The 17,079-nt window shown below is 41.5% G+C and overlaps 1 protein-coding gene across 1 annotated transcript in view; it reads left to right on the top strand.

Moving 5' to 3' along the window:
- The window catches only part of cic (Putative transcription factor capicua), a 68,539-nt gene that overhangs the window by 44,775 nt on the left and 6,685 nt on the right, over positions 1 to 17,079 (top strand). Inside the window, exons 14-29 of the mRNA XM_074103680.1 lie at positions 2,993 to 3,196; positions 4,244 to 4,377; positions 5,794 to 5,976; positions 6,193 to 6,294; positions 7,642 to 7,761; positions 7,864 to 8,027; positions 8,607 to 8,716; positions 9,090 to 9,437; positions 10,083 to 10,214; positions 10,615 to 10,693; positions 11,217 to 11,314; positions 12,611 to 12,755; positions 13,040 to 13,179; positions 14,214 to 14,369; positions 15,910 to 16,079; positions 16,774 to 16,894. Coding sequence (XP_073959781.1) covers positions 2,993 to 3,196; positions 4,244 to 4,377; positions 5,794 to 5,976; positions 6,193 to 6,294; positions 7,642 to 7,761; positions 7,864 to 8,027; positions 8,607 to 8,716; positions 9,090 to 9,437; positions 10,083 to 10,214; positions 10,615 to 10,693; positions 11,217 to 11,314; positions 12,611 to 12,755; positions 13,040 to 13,179; positions 14,214 to 14,369; positions 15,910 to 16,079; positions 16,774 to 16,894 — 2,406 coding nt within the window. The remainder of the gene's footprint in view (positions 1 to 2,992; positions 3,197 to 4,243; positions 4,378 to 5,793; positions 5,977 to 6,192; positions 6,295 to 7,641; positions 7,762 to 7,863; positions 8,028 to 8,606; positions 8,717 to 9,089; positions 9,438 to 10,082; positions 10,215 to 10,614; positions 10,694 to 11,216; positions 11,315 to 12,610; positions 12,756 to 13,039; positions 13,180 to 14,213; positions 14,370 to 15,909; positions 16,080 to 16,773; positions 16,895 to 17,079) is intronic.

Raw genomic sequence — 17,079 nt, 5'->3', positions numbered from 1 at the left:
CCGGCAAGATAGGCAATTACACGTTCCGTGTGGAACAGGGTGCATTCTCCCTAAGAAAAGAAGTAAGTAAAGCCCACTGTTAAAGATTATTACGCTGTAACTTAGGTTTAATCGTGGCAAAATGTAAGGTTATATATTTTTGATTTTTATGTGAAATTTGATTTATCTTAGACAGTCGAGGCTAAAATGCAGGTTTTTTTTTGCTTCCCCAAGATGGTTTAGAGTATACTGATCGTCTTTGATGTCGATAAATGTCTCAATAAATGAAAAAAAAAAATGGCAGGACTGATTGACTGCCATTCTCATGAACCCCATCCCAAATTTTTGGAATTAGAGAGCTGAAATTTTGGATGGAGATTTTATTTCTGATGACAAAGAATCGGGACGGATTTTGAGAAATGCCCTCGTTTTAGAGAGTTCTGAAAAGACAGTTTGTAAGTAAGAGTACAATAAATGAATGAATTCTTTGAACTTGTGTTTGCTGGCATCAAATTATCTAAATATACTCATACTTACTTATAGTCATATAATGATGTCAAACAAATACTATCGCGCAACGCGTACGCAAATACGCTATCGTAAAATTGATCTTTTTGATTATTTATTGTTTCGCCACGATTATTGTGACTTGCATTGATTAATGCATGCCTTTTTATGATAATGTATTATTGCAGCAATAAATTGATTGCGCAATTGATAATCTTACTTTTTTGAATTGACGATTCGATTGTAGCGTAAAAAGGAGTGAGCAGAGAAAAAATATAGTTCGTCCAAGAGGAAGACCTCTACTTCTAGTCATATAACAATTAGGAATGATATCAAAGGGTCTTCTGATTTTGAAGCGAGACTGTCTTCGCTTTTGTCTCATGTTTTACGTATTTGTCTACGTGTATATGAATTAACGGTAGCTAAGATAATCGTTTCCAACTAAGTCAATGGAAAACAATAAAATTTACTTAAAAATATCTCCCGAAACCTAAAATCAGACTGTTGGCATGCCGTGACGTAGTAAAAATACTTAGGTGAAAGTTCCACAATAATTGATAACATCATATAATCATATTTCACGGATCGACCTTTGTCTTGTTGTTTAACGCGACGCGCTATTTTCTTAGGTAACACAGGTTTAAGAATACGATCGCTAGTAAAACACGAAGGTGCTCGTGACGAGGGATGATGCAATATGGCAGAAACAAGGCACTTTTATAGTAAACATGTTTATAGTGACAAAAATACTCTACAGGTGGCCGTGGCTTAGTGGCTAATCAGAGGCCTTATTTTCGAAGGCACTTGGAACCAATCGTTTTCATCACTCCTTAACAAAACATGTTATTACTATTAGAGGATTTAAAATCACACGGTCATTCCGTGTACAAGGAGAATATACAAAACGAAGGAGGGATTAAAAGTTAACAGGGCGAAAAATGTAAGGGGGAGAAGGTCATACAAGGAAGATGCAGCTTCGGGCATTCGAAAAATAAATGATCAAGAGAGCCTTCGTCTAAACCACATTCGCACAAAGAGCTGTCTCTCACGCGAACCTTGTGGAGGAAAACAGGAGTACAGGAGTGTCACACGGTATATGACGAGGGTAGAAAGAGATGGTGAATGCGATGACGAACGCCAGCTCATTAGACGAGCTGTTCTTTAACCCAAAATACCGCAAAAATTAGCGCCATAGTAAAATATTAAAAAATAACAACAAATATTTTTTGCGAGGCTTTTATCAGAGAATCCTTGCGTCCCATCCCAATACCGGCCGCGACCTAAATTTGACCGAGGTTAAGAAACGCTGCGTTAGACAATACGGCCTCTGGGTTGAGCCTGTAAAATACTCAGTTCTTTTAAAATTGATAAATTTTAATTTTAATTTTTAGATTTTTATGGTATACTGAAATGTGATGTCATTTATTAACCAACTCAATCGACAAACTTTATTTCAAAGCTAGTAAACAACGGTGAATGGATGAAAATTTTAGAAACGCTTGAAAGTTTTTTTATCGATAGGAATAACCTTTATAATTAACAGAAAAAAATATCAGATTTTTAAGTAGCATCAATTAATTAAAAAAAATGAAAGAGTTTTCTTTACCGCCAAATAACGACAGTCCGGTCGGATACGGGTTGTTCCATAGTCCAGAATAAAAAACATTAAAATAGAATTTATGTATCTTTGACTCGATCGTTTTGACAAGTGACACCATTTACCGGCTCGGATAATACCGACATGGAAATACCGACTCTGTTTTTCATCTACACACCCATAGAAGCTCATGTCAATTTCTATGCCATTGATGAATCCCATTATAACTAACATAAACCGGACGACCGGATAGTAGCAGAGTTGGAGAACCTGACTATAAATTGCTTGAGGCCCCAGGTTTGATCCCCGGTCGAGGCAGATGTTAGTATGCAAAATACGAATATATTTGATTGAGTCTAGGGTGTTTAATGTTTTTAATTATATATTTATCGATTTTATCCGTTGCCTAGTAACGCAAGTTTTGTTTACTTTGGTAGGGTTTCTTGACAGGCAAAATATCGCAGGATGGCATTAGTATCGAGAGGTTCATTTGATATTACAGTCTTGCTTGCAATGAGATGAGGGTATGTGACTTTGGCTCATTTAGTTAATTAACCAATAGAAAATGTGATACATCAAAGTTTTCAAGCGGAGCCTGTCACAGATACCCTCATTGATGATATTTATTTAATTGTCTCAAAAATATTTCTATTCTATTTCTTTTCTCAAAAGTTGACATTGCGAAGTGTATAGTAAAAACATTGCAGGCTCGCTAGTCTCGACAACAATGTCGCATACAAATTCCATTATTGTTGAGTCTTAAACTGTTTAAAAAGTTAAAACGGCCAACGAAGGCAATAAATTGGCACAAGTCGTATACAACTAACTCAAATGGCCGGCACGAGTATCAGGTTATTTGGTTACAAAGTTACTAAGCTTTTATGAACAAGCGGGTCACTTTTTCCCCAGTGTCAACAAGTGGCGTGTCAGGCGGCGTGTTCCCCTGGCAATCCCTCGTGCCGCTGCTGACGGCATCGTCCCCGCCCCCGGCCGCGCCCGCCGCGCCGCCCTCCCCCCGCACGCCGCGCACCCCGCACACCCCCCACACTCCGCATACCCCGCATACGCCGCACACGCCCCACATAAAGACAGAGGAGATCAAGACTGAGGGCGGTAAGTTATACCCTTAGATTATTATTTTGATGATAGCGACCGCGGCTGGGTCGCGTGACCCACTGTTTAGTCATCTCATCCATCATCATCATCAGCCGGAAGACGTCCACTGCTTCAACACATCCTCGCACATCTCTGGTGGGAATACAGCCTAATAGCGACTGTATGAACACAACAAAACATACACACATACTGATCTCATTCTCTTTACAATATACAGACATCTTTTTTTGATCGGTAACTCATCATCATCAGCCGGAAGAAGTCTATGCTGAACAAAGGTCTTCCACTTAGAACGCCATAATGAACAACAACTCGCCACTTGCGTTCACCGGTTGCCCGCAACTCTCACGATGTCGTCAGTCCACCTAGTCTAGTGGAAGGCCTGCCAACGCTTCGTGGTTGCCACTCGAGGACTTTGCTCCCCCAACGGTTATCTGTCCTTTGACCGGTGTGGCCCGCCCATCAACTTTCGTATTTTATAGCTATGTCGATGACTTAAGTTCTTCGACGAAATTCTGTATTCCATCGCACAAAGAAACTCCAAGCGTAGCTCTGTATAGTATGAAGTATGAACTTAATCGCGCGACGCGGTCGCTGTCGCAGACACCAATATCGGAATGCTACCTTTAGAATAAAGCCTTATTGACGACCGGATGACCCAGTGGTTAGAGAACCCTGATTACAATCAAAGTAAAGTATTCAATTTAGGCTATTACAAGCACTTATGAATGTCAAAAAAATCTACCACCGGTTCGGAAAAACTTTGTTGAGAAGAACCCGGCAAGAAGGTATATATATTGCTTGCAATTGCAATGCTTGTGGTCCCGGGTTTAATCACCTATCGGGGCAGATGTTAGTGCGTAAAATACGATTGTTTGTATTTGAGGCTTTGATACATATCATGTAATTAACTCGTGTTTTAGCTCTTGGTATGACGCTTTTCCTCCGCAAACCTTATTCAATTACTTAATAAGGTTCATGTGTTCCCACAAACATTTTACGGAAAAATGTACCTAGAAAATGAAAAACGAAGTTATGTTTCAGTGGATGGAGTGACGTCGATATGTGCGGATGAAGATGAGGAGGTTTTTGAATGCGAAGAACCGAGCACCGGTGATGATAGCACCAAGCGGCGCTCGCACAGTCTATCTTCGCTCGCTCCTGCTGGCCAGGAGAAGGTAATCTATACTATCTGTACAGTCAGCATCAAAAGTAGCTGGTTACTTTTGTACTTTGTCGTTTTACAGCCACGCGCTTAGCGCCATACAAGATTGACAAATGTGTTAAAGTGACAGAGTAAAAAAGTAACCAGCTAGTTTTGATGCTGACCGTACACATATAACTTTAAATGTAGTGTAATAGTTTATTTGTAGGTGGTTACGAATATCAAAAATCCTTTCCCGGATGAGGTAATAATTAACCCGTCGGACGCCCTGCGCGCCACAGTGGCGCGTATCTAAGTACTCGTGATTAGTCAATTTTTGTTAGTAGTTTTGATCACCCTTTAACATAGGGTACTAGTCCAAAATTACCCAAAAAAGTCGTTGGTCGGGCGACGGGGTAATTATAACATATATAGTATTTTTATAGGTTCTCTAATTTTCCGCCGAAAATATATTTCCCAAATGATTGCTTCTGGCATTGGGCCTACGTGGGAACTACGGCCTAAGCCCTTTCGTTCTGAGAGGAAGCCTGCGCCCTGCAATGGGACGCATTTAGGTCGAGATATTGATGATGATGATTCATTTCCGAACTGTTTCAGAGGCACGTTTTATTTTGAAACAGGTACTTCGTGTTTGTATTAAAACTAACCTAACTAATAGAATTATACAGGATAGTTCTGAAATATATCCAGACTAGAGTTGCGCCCGCTCGGTCTTTAAAGGGAGCGCTCCGATCTCGGTCAATCGGTCAAATGAACTAGTTCGGTCTTTTAGTTCCTTTAGCTCCGAGCGGCTCCGACCGAAACAAGGAAAAGGAAAGGGAAGGGAGCGAGTTTAGACTCGAATCGGTCATGAACTGAACTGGGGGCTAATAAAGATCGGAATGTTAAAAAATAAGGAGTATAATAAAAATATAACGTTGTAATCAGATAAAAAAAAATCAAATATTAATTTGTTGTCGTAGTGTTTAGTTTCGTTTAACCGGGTTTCTAAGTATGGTTCATTCGTATCATCAAACAAGCGGACAATGTACAAATGCGTCTCTCTCGCACTTGAGCAGCGTTCATATCGACCGAGCACCGCGCCATGCCGTCCGCTCCGCTCTTTACCTATTCGTTTCCTCGTTCACTCGCTCACTCCCAGCTCCCGCTCCGTTTTAACTCCGGAGTCGAAGGAGCGCGGACCAAGACCGAGACCGATTAAGATCGGTTACGAGGAACTAGTTCTTTTCGGTCCGCGATGGGAATTCATTATTTTTAGTTCTTAGTTCAGGATCGACTGAAGCCTAATCCAGACTAGTTTAGTTTTGGGAAAAAGACTTTCGTCCATATGAAACAGTTGGGGAATTAATCATTTCAGAAAAATATTTTCAGCGAAAAGCTAGAATTTCATTTTTATAAGCCAGAATGAACCTCAATGTTATGTCCCCAGAAGGAGCACAACCGCATCCGTCGTCCGATGAACGCGTTCATGATCTTCAGCAAGCGGCACCGGCAAATGGTGCACCAGCGGCATCCCAACCAGGACAACCGGACCGTCAGCAAGATCCTCGGCGAGTGGTGGTACGCGCTCAAGCCTGAAGAAAAGCAGAAGTACCACGAGTTGGCTAGCGAGGTCAGTATACTAGAGAGATGGTAAACGGGTGGATACTAGACATAATTTCTGCTACGTCGTTTATATTATCTAAATAGTAGCGAGTAGCGACCCACTTCGGCTTTGTACGGGTGCAACATTGAAAAAAATTGATTAAATCTCCCCAAAACTATACATGAACTTATCTAACTGATGGTCAACACCACATTATAACTGTATCTATTCACTCCTTCTCAGGTCAAAGAAGCCCATTTCAAAGCTCATCCGGAGTGGAAGTGGTGCAACAAGGACAGGAGAAAGTCGTCCAGCAGTCGAGACCCCACGGGGTCTATGCCTCAGGTAACAATTATTCTACATTCCAAGATATACTCGCTGGTGAAATTACTGGCACTTGAGGTATCCCATCTTAGGACTCTAGGTTGGCAACGCATCTGCAATCCCCCTGGTGTTGCAGGTGTCTATGGGCGGTGGTGATCTCTTACCATCAGGAGAGAGAAGATGACCACTTGCTCGTTTGCCGTCCAGTCGAATAAAAAAATAAAAAAAACATCACTCAAACTGCGTGTATAGGTAGAGTCATTTACGATGACGCGTGCCATGGTTCTTATTACAATGTCATTAATGTCTAATTTTGTCAAAATCACGCGTCTTCGTGGATGGCACTAGGTATAAAAGTGTGCTAATTCCATATTTATATTGTAGCGTTAGGGGTCGCTAAAAATGTTGACCAGTTCGAACTGGATCGCGTAATAAAAATGTTAGTTTACAAAACTACTGCTTAAATTAAACATATTGATTAATTGGCACTATTAATCAGTGCACAATTTTTATATTTATAGTAGCAGTACTAACTGCTCTAACCATATTTCAAATTGACGACAGTTTTTTTACTACAGTCGAGTGAATGTAGTTCTAAAAATCGGCCCTTGAGTTCCAACTTAATTTTGTAATACTGAAGTATTTCAATTATTTACAAAAATATGAAGAAATAGCGATATAATTTACGCAGTTTGATTGAAACGTCTTTATCGTACTGTCCGATAAGATGCTTCTCGGAAATTTTCATACATCGAACGTTGTTTATCACCGGATTAGAATATCTGTCGTGACCGTCGTGGAGAAAGTATGCTATTAATATGCTTATCTTTACCGACACATTTCGCAATTTCACCGGCACTAACGAAGATTCTATCGCTGTTATATGCTTAGAAAAAATAGTAACGTTGTTAAAAGGGATTGCAGGTTCTCGGTCTTCGAATAAAAGTTTTTGATGAGCGTTAACTCAGCCTATATCCGTCAAAGAAATTCACCATTATATGCCTTTAAAAAGAGCCAAAAGGCATGAAAGTGCTAATAGCCTTCCTGTTCCCGTTGCATTTACTAGTTGTCGATGCAGGCGGTTATGCCATCCTCTTGTCTTACATATCCATCAAAATAAGGTAGCTAAGGCAATGTTTGAATCATCTGCAATGGATGTAGAAATCTGATATTATACACTAAGAAATGTAATCGAATAAATGTGGATATGTATATTAAAACTGTTCATTATCATCATATCAGTTGTAGGATGGCCACTGTTAGACATAGGCCTTCCCATGGGCTTAAAACTGTTACGTTGAACTAAAACCTACTTACTTTGTACCCGGAACCACGCTTGACTCAATAAATACTAACGTTGTGTTACAGAGTCCTCGCACACCGTCCGAAGGGCCGGCGGCCGCGTCCGTGCCGACTTCAGAACTACCTGTCACCGTCGCTTCGTACAACCATCCTGGCTCGCCGCAGCTCAGCGACGATGAGAAAATGGTACGTTACAACCTTAAAATAGCCGTGTATTTAGCATGTAGTTTTAAGGCTACGTATGCAAAAAAAATTCAGAGCAATTTAAAGTGGGCCCTCTTCCCACAGATAACTCAGTCAGTGTGCGAAGAGGCGGCGGCTGCGGCCCACAGCGCCGAGATCGACCTCAAGTGCGGAGAGAAAGTGACGGACTCTGACTCGGACGGGCACGAGCGCGAGTACGTGCCGACGCATCACGACCACACGCGCCGACCCAAGCCCATCAAAGCCAGGTAACATTCAATAAATAATATACTATAAAAAAATTTGTTGTCAAAAAAATTGGCTGTGTTAAGTACTTATGATTTGTAGATTTGCTTTGAAAAAAAAAAATATCTTGCTGTATTTCTTGCCAGATTCTTCTCAATAAATAGATGCTCTACTGAACCGGTGTGGTAGATTTTTTAAAGTTCATAAGTGTGTGTATGTGATAATAGCCGCCTTGCGTCTTTATAAGAAGACTTGTAAATATCTTATTGTCCATGGTGTCTGACATTGTCTGTCGCTATGTCATTCTATCAACAACTATGTTTCTTTACCATGTCCTATTTTATTATTGAATAAAGCCAATATTCTATTTGGTCTTGTCTAAACTTGTATCAGTGTAATAGCTTAAATTGAATATAGATATTTTACCATTGTTAAGTAGTGTCGATATGTATGGAACTGTCATCCTTAACCCAGGTTTAACACTTTTAAATTTTAAAACCCGAGTGGGGCTCTAACATAATTAAAATTGCAACCGGTTAAACAAGCTGAACTTAACCGCTTCAATGAGCAATGCGATATAAAATTTGATTCATCACTTTCAGGGCTGGCTCTTCAGACAACCTGCTCGGCGGAATCACCGCCTCCAGTCCCGGGGGGTCCAAAGTGTTCCAACCCACTGGAGGCGCCTTCAAATCTACTCACGCTGACTCAGGTATGAATGACATAAAATCTTGGTGTATGTATAACCAGTGCTGGCATTAGAGGGGGGCGACCGGGGCGGCTGCTCGGGGCGCCAGGTACTACGTACGCCGCGCGCGTCAGCTCTACTTAACCACTTAACTTGAATACCTATTTTTGACGATGTAAAGGAAAATTAGACTCGGCGTATTAACTTTTATATTTATAAGTGAGTTTGAGTATTATATGTATGTATGTATAACAAACACGACCGTTCATTTTGTCGATTGTTGTATCTAAGAGGGCGCCACTGGCATGATTCGCTCAGGGAGCCTAGACGCTTATACCCATACCAACCACATTTTCGTATTTGTCCTTTGTTAACTAAATAATAATCCTTATTTCAGAAAACCATCGTCAATGGACTGCATACGCGAACCACAACAACCATAAAACGAGCATGGCCAATCACGTGCCGAGCTCGCCCTACCCCGCCCAATCAATGGCGGCCAGCACTCAGAGTATAACCAATAGCGTGCAAGGAATCTCGCTATCCACGCCTAATCTAACCACTCAGGCGGCTCTAGACAACGCCATAGCGTCTCTAATGTCGCCTACGGCCACTAGTGGGGTGCAAGTGATATCGAGTGGGGTCGCTCCCACGCAGTCTATGTGCCAAACGCAGAGTAATTTGAGTAATGCGCTCTTGAAGAGTGTCACTTTGGTGAAGAGGAGCGTCGGGGATAATGCTACTGGTGAGTTTCATTTTGCTTTCATTTCATTATAAGTTGTACCACAGTTACATACGCCTATAATCTTGCCGCCAGGTTCACGCCTGTTTCCTGAATACCTGCTCTTATATCTTGGAGAAAGCTCGCTTGCTTATCTCGTCTGAGAACGAGTCTGGATTTTGGCTCTAAGCCATTCCCTCTAAAAATTTCCGACACTCCTTAACAATAATTATTGTAGCTTGGGGGCCGAAATTATAGTGCCCCATGTTCAGAAGGAGTGCCGGTCGTCTGTTTTGCCACGCCTGCCTAAATTTTGACTTTGGGTTGATAGAAAAAGAACCTACGAATTGGCGCTTGTACCCTGGCAAATGGGTCGACCACATGTGTGGATATTAGTGCTGTCCCATTTGAGTCAGCAAAACTCCGTAAATAAATACGCAGGGCTTTCAAGAGACTACGTATTTACGACTTTTGCGGTAGAAACTTTGGGTCCGTGTAGCCTAGACGCTCATAAATAAAACTTTTAGGCCAAATAAACCAGAAAGTATTTGAAATTACCCATACCAAACTTGTGGAATGTGAAGGGGTAACAAACAGATAGAGTAACTTTCGCTTTTATAATGTTAGCATTGATAATGATGTAATATGGGGCTATGGTATCGTCCGCAGGCCCGCTGACTTTGTCAGTAGACGCGGCCGGCAACTTGCTGCTGAAAGCGAGCCAGGCCAGCGACGGGCCCGCCGCCGAGCCGCAGCTCCATTACGTACAGTTGCAGAGGCTCTACGTGCCTTTCAACACCGGTAAACACCTTCATTTAAGTTGTAGAAATTTTATAAATGCGGAGATTTGTGCGCATACATTTTTTTTATGTAACGCGTAGGCTGATTTTTACTAGGTTTTATTTAATTTTGACCCACTTCTAGTGGTCAGATTGACTTGAAATTAGGTATACACATGTAAATTGGATGACAGTCCAAGTACCTACTCTTACAATCCGTTGACTACTTGTCAACAACGTAACAGCCTGCTTTTTGGTAAAAGTACAGTCAGCGAAAAAGCCTCCCATTTTTTTAACAGAAACTTATGAAATTAATAATATTAGCATGTTTGTAACGTTTAACACAAATTCAGACAATAGTATAGCTGGTTTGAGTTCCGAAACGATTACTTTCTTCTTTGTCAGAAGTGGAACCGCCTAAGAGTCAACCCAGAGCGTACAAGGCGGCCAGTCCGTGATTGTATCGCAGAGCAACAGCCACGCTCCATCCAAACCTAACACGTAAGTACTATCTATATTAACAATTAGGTTAATATTGCTCGGGACTCGTCGGTTTCCTTTGTTTTCCTGAACATTCAAATGATAAAGAAATATTCCGTTTAGAGTTCCGTCCTAGCAAACTGGTTTCAAGAAACTCAAAGTGACAAAGCGATCGGTATAAAATTGTCTGAATAATTGCCGATAAAACATTTGCTGTTGCATTTTCGAATAAAAAAAAAAAAAAAAAAATGTCTGAATAGGTGCTCGCTAAAACATTTTTTTTTTTCATTCGTATTTTAGACTGGGCTAGTTTAAAACGTAGTGTAATAGTTAAAAAGTCCCAATTCCGAGAAACCTTCTTTCAGGTTTTCGGTTATTTAATTAACACCTTGTAAAAAATAGGTAGGTAATAGGTAAAACACGAATGAACACTTGCATATGCCAAACATTAGACCCAAATAGTAATAATACAAACGGAATAAAATTCAGATATAACATTTTTATTGTATGTAATGGTCACCGTAAAGCATCGTCATGTTTCCAGGCAATGGGAGGCCGCTGCAGAAGAGGCCCGTCCATTCCCCTTGGCGCCCACTCCCGCGCAGCTGGGGCGGGCGCCGCTGCAGAAGCGACTTAGTAGAGGTGAGTTATCCTGTGTTTGATTCACGGGTTACTCTGTGGTAAGTAATATCAATGAACTGCGATCATTTTACCTTGCTCTTCTGCTGCTATGGTTTGGTGATGGAGGTAAGGTGGTTAATTGTTTTTCTTTGTTGACACCTATCAGTCTACTGGAATCTTAGTACCTGAAAATCCAAGAATTGCAGTAGAGATGGGGTTTTTCCAATTATTTATTTAAGACTCATTTATACTTAAGGAAAAAAAATAAATATTTTTGCTTCGCAGGCAGCTGCCCTTGTATGACCCCACGTGTAGTTCTGCGCCTTGTGTAAATTTACATTAACATGTGTAGCACGTCACATTATACCGAACTATGACTATGGGACTAACAATGGTGCGGATGGGGCGGTCCCAGGGGGTCTCCAAACGTCTACAAGTCTAGGCTAAAAATATACTATAATATACTAAGTACTTATATCGACTTCTAAATCTTTGGGGCTCATTCAGCTTTGCCGCACAGGCCTCGAACGAACTTATTCCGCCACTGGTGGCAGCGTAACAACAATATAACTAGATATAGATATGTAGTTGCAGGCAACAGACTTGTCCTTCATTGTATCGTTTAAGGGGGAGCCTTTGTCTAGCCACAGTATAAAAAAGGAAGGAGCAGTATTCAGTCTCGGCAGCGTCCTTGGTATAATTACCTACGCCGGCTCGGTACACAAACACGCGATAGGGCTGCCTACTCTACTGTCACCCTTCAGCTATGTATTTGATTTGATAATGTCACATGAAATTTAAAGCAGTGAAAGGATTAGGAGAGATTTAAAGATGGACTAAGTAGTGCTCAACAAAAATACATTTTACGTTATTTTAATAAACCAAAAAACATGTTATGTTTTATTTGTCTTCATCACTACGTATAGTTGTTACCTACAAATTAGCTACGGATAAGTATTTGCGCCTCTTCTGGGATGTGCGAAAAGCTTTATTGTTGAATTTAAGAGTATAAAATATACGCATTCCGATAAATAACTTCAATAGATACGTTTTTATTATATTATATTAGATGAATTTAAACATCCGTACACCGAACAATACTGTTTATATCGTTGTGACATATTAAGGTACGTCACCGCGGAGCACTCGCGACTGATGGTTGCCGAGGTATGCTGAGAATTCGTGGCGCGTAGGTATAACTCGCGTTCCGGCCGTTTGTATGAAGACGTTGTACTGCTCCTTTTTTGTACTGTGGTCTAGCAGTGGACGTCTTCCGGCTGATGATGATGAACTAATTATTACCTTGTTTTGTTGTAGGCACGTCAACAGGCAGCACGGGCAGTAACGAGGCGTCGCGGTCGGACGGGCGCGCTTCGCCGCACGACCCGCCGTCACCGCGAGACGCCTCCCCTACACTCAAGCGTAGCCTGTTCAAGAAAGGCAACGAGGACGGCCGTGACAAGTACGTACAGTGCTACATACTCTACTTGTATAATGTATAGTCCTTAGCCCTTTTCGTTTATTTCGATGACGGCCGGCCCTGACTAAAATAATAAAAAACTTAATATCTGGTTTAAGAACTTTATTATCGATTCCATTGCGTTGGTGGACGTCCTACGCGGCGCTTGCCGATCTGCGGTCTCCATTCGAGAACTACAAACAGAATTATTAACAAAACTGGACCTTTTATGTTGTCTAAACAAATAAATGGTATTATTATTATCAATATCAACCTTTTGTGTACAGGGTGTTGGAGACAGTGAACTTCGAACAGAAGTTCAGCACGCTGCCGCAGTTCAAACCAGAGGCCTGTAGTCCTAGCGCCGTCGTCGTGCCCTCCAGTCCCCAGCTCTATCTGAGAAAGAAACATAACAAGATTGGGATGGGTGAGTGCTAAATGAGACAATACTTTTGCGATTGGAGGTTGAGCACTTTGTTGCTAGCTCGAGCAACGATATATATGATTCTATAGCCGTTACTCGCAACTCCGTCCTCGTAAAATTCGGTTTTCACTATCCCGCAGGAACTATTTAAATTTTTCGGGATAAAACTATCTGTATACCGAATTTCATCTAAATCGGTTCAGCGGTTTAGACGTGATGAAGTAACAAACAAATAAACAAACGGACTTACAAACTTTCGCATTTCTAACATTAGTGGGACTAGTTTTTACCCGTGGCCTCGCACGCGCACACCAATCCGGTAGTTGCATTGGATGTAAATTTGGTATGTAGACAGATGGCTGAAATAACACATAGCGAGGGTGCAAGTACCAAGACCTAACTGATAAATCTCGATCATGCAACTTAGGAGGTTTAGCTAGGGGGTGCTAAGGTCCTCAATCGCATGTCAAACGTCATTCAGTTAGGAGGTATTGGTACTTCGTCGTCGATAGGCTACTTTATCTACTGATATTCTTACGGGATCCATGTTAAAACGCAAAATGTTAACCGCAAAGTTTAAATACAATAAATTTTGCAAGTGTGTTTTGTCATACAACGTAAATGGTCTCAATGTAATTATCGGGAATTTCCATGGTTTTTTTTTTGTAATATCCCGGAATTTCAATTTGATTGGCAGAACTAATGGTACATATACGCGAGCGAAGTCGCGGCTAAAGGCTATAATTTAATACCGTTAATTCATCTATTCATCTTATACCCTTATCTGTATGTATATTGTATTTTAAAACAAATTTTGAAAATAGTTTATTTTTTAGTTTACATTTTGTGATTTCAATTCTTGGTAATTAGTAATACCTACTCGTAAATAGTAAAATTGCACATGCACTGCCATTGCTGTATATACCATTACATTACAGCACCTTTATTAGTTCACGTTTGACTCTAAACTAACCTATTTTATGAAATTCTTACCTACGATATGAAATGCAATACAAATTTGAATTTTATGCTTACAGAGGAGGACAGCTCGGTGATGACGCCGGCGGTAGAACCCGAGAGCATGGTCGGCGGCGCGATGCCAACCCCGCACTCGTACGGAACCCCGCAGACCACTACCAGGCTTGTTGGGAACACTTTCTTTGGGCCCGACTTTAATTTGGATACCTTTAGAGGTGAGTCATTGAGTTGCTTACTGCCGCCAAACGATTTAAAAAGGGTGTAGGAAACTTTGTTTCAGGACACGTATTTTTTTTAATCGATGAAAAGTTAATGCTTCGTAGTTCATACATAACATAAGGTTCGAATTTTAAAATCCTTTTCTACGCCAAAGGGGAAAAAGTGCTTTTCCACGCAGATTTCAAAGGACTAAGACAGCCTTTTTCGAGCTATTGCGGTGAAATAGTTTTTGTGCAGAAAGAGAGCAAAGTTGTTTTTTTCTCCGAGTGTTGATTTTGAAAGTGACAAATCAAAGTGAAGTTCCAACTTTCGAATTCATTTAGTAGTTCCAGCCCTGTCTTCGGCTTGTCCACGCTGGGAGCAATATCGCCTTTTGCTTACTTTTATTAATAGCAAAACCTTTTTAAGGTCATCATCATCATATCAGCCGTAGGACGTCCACTGTTGGACATAGGCCTCCCCCATAGGCCTCCAATTGCCTCGGTTGGATCCATCCATCGTGAACCCGCGACTTAAACCGGGTCATCCGTCCATCTTGTTGGTCCTACGCTGGACGTCCTACGATGCGCTTGCCGATTCGCAGTCTCCACTCGAAAACCTTTCGGCCCCAACGGCCATCTGTTCTCCGTATTATATGGCCTGCCCATTGCCACTTCAACGAGCTAATTCGCTTGACTGTCGGTGACCCTCGTTCTTCTACTTATCTCCTCATTTCTAAGGTTTAATTTATGATGATGATCCGAATTCGGCCATGGCGACCACTTTGACTCCTAATTATTTGATTGGCGCTCATGCGCTCCAAAAAAGTTCATTATAAGTCGCGGGTAAGCATTAGTACATTGTTGTAGAGGCACGAATGTAAGCAGTTTTGCAGGTGTTAGGACCTTGTGAAGTTCCGCCCGATTGCTACCACCATCTTGCTCGCTAACCTGCCGTGAAGCAGCAGTGCTTGCACTGTTGTGTTTTGGCGTGGAGAGTAAGACAGCGGTGAAATTACTGGCAACGTAGGTATCCCATCTTAGGCCTCTAGGGTGCAACGCGTCTGCAATACCCTGGTGTTGCAGATATTTATGGGCGGTGGTGATCTCTTATCATCAGGAGACCCGTTTGCTCGTTTGCATCCAGTCAATAAAAAAAAAAAAAAGCAATTGATGAACGAGTTAGTTTGAAGGCCGACCCGAAGGCCGAGACTAAACATTGTGCTTTTCACGATCACTGCGAGGAAATTAAAATAGTGTCATCCCTCACGCACGCTAGCACGCCAGCTCAGCACGCCAGGAATGAAATACATTATATTCTGAAAAGTTGTATCGTATTATGAAATACGTACATATATTGATATGACCTGTTTTCGTAATGTGTTACATTGTTGTCGTGTTTTGCGAGCCATAAATGAGTCGGCTGTTAAATGTACATATATAGGGAAGGTAGTTTTGGGTACTGGATTTAGGTTATCTATGGCCACATTTTTGAGCAGTGTCGTGAAAAGTAATTGTTTCAGTTCATTTCCTAATTTCTGGTTCGTTTTTGTTGCAGTATCTGAAAGTATGGAGGACATGTCTCCGCGCACGCCGTGCACGCCGGGCGGCGGCGCACGCGGCGAGGCGGGCCACCGCCGCGTGCTGGAGCAGCGCCGGCATCTCGTGCTCAAGCTGTTCAAAGAGCACGGCATGTTCCCCACCACGCAGGCCACTACGCACTTCCAGGTATAGCTGGCTCCCTCTAGCCTTAAAAACAAGCAACCACTCCCTTTTACTCCCTCTTTACATCTGGCAGTTGAATTCTAATTCCAGGATATCATTGAATTCCCAAAAACACATCGTTGACTTAGGACCTGTCCGCACTGCGAATTTTCACCGCACGGTTTTTTTCTCGCAATTCTGTAAAACATTGAATCTTATACGAGCATCCGCACTAGCGGTAAAAAAATCGCAAAGAAATTGTATAAGCACTGCGCAGTGCGGAGTGGCCCTTACTGTTATATACCTACATCTACAAACAACTGTGATGCTATTAGATTTGATATAGATATTTTCTCTTTGTGCACCTGTTTTCGTTATCGCTTACTATTGTGGTATAACGAGTTATTGTATTGTATGCTGGCTAGTTACACACAACACGGTCCACCAGAGTAGACGTTTACGCCATTTACACGTTTCCGTTAGAACGTAGCGTTTATGGCCAGTATTATAATTATACAGATAGGCTTTTTTTCCGGCTCCCATTACCCTGAATCTGAAGAAATAATTAAATATTTATTTGGTTCCATCAGAACCACTACCTTACAGTAATTACTAGGTGAAAAGACCAGAAAGAGGCTCTAAGTTATGTGCAGCAACGCTAGTTTTCTGAGGAGCTCAAACGTTAAACTACGTATTTATTCTTGGTTGTGACCCGCAGGCGACCCACATGGATATATTCCCAAACAAGATGTCTCTGCAGTTGAAGATACGCGAGGTGCGGCAAAAGCTGATGGCACAAAACAGTCTCACGCCGCACTCCGATCTCAACACGCCCACCAGTCAGTATTACGTTTACGTCCATATAATACTTACATATAAATTTATTTTTGTACTATACAATTACCAGCACCAATATCAGACACAACGACTATTTTTAGGGTCGGTAGGACGTTGTAGATATTTTTTCACGCTCCGCTGTGGCAGATATTAGTGCAGGTGAATGTACCTTTAACCTGACAAAATT

The sequence above is a fragment of the Choristoneura fumiferana genome, chromosome 20 (assembly GCF_025370935.1).
Source record: "Choristoneura fumiferana chromosome 20, NRCan_CFum_1, whole genome shotgun sequence".
NCBI lineage: Eukaryota > Metazoa > Arthropoda > Insecta > Lepidoptera > Tortricidae > Choristoneura > Choristoneura fumiferana.
The sequence above is the reverse complement of the archived record's forward strand: the minus strand, read 5'-3'. Positions and strand labels throughout refer to the sequence as shown.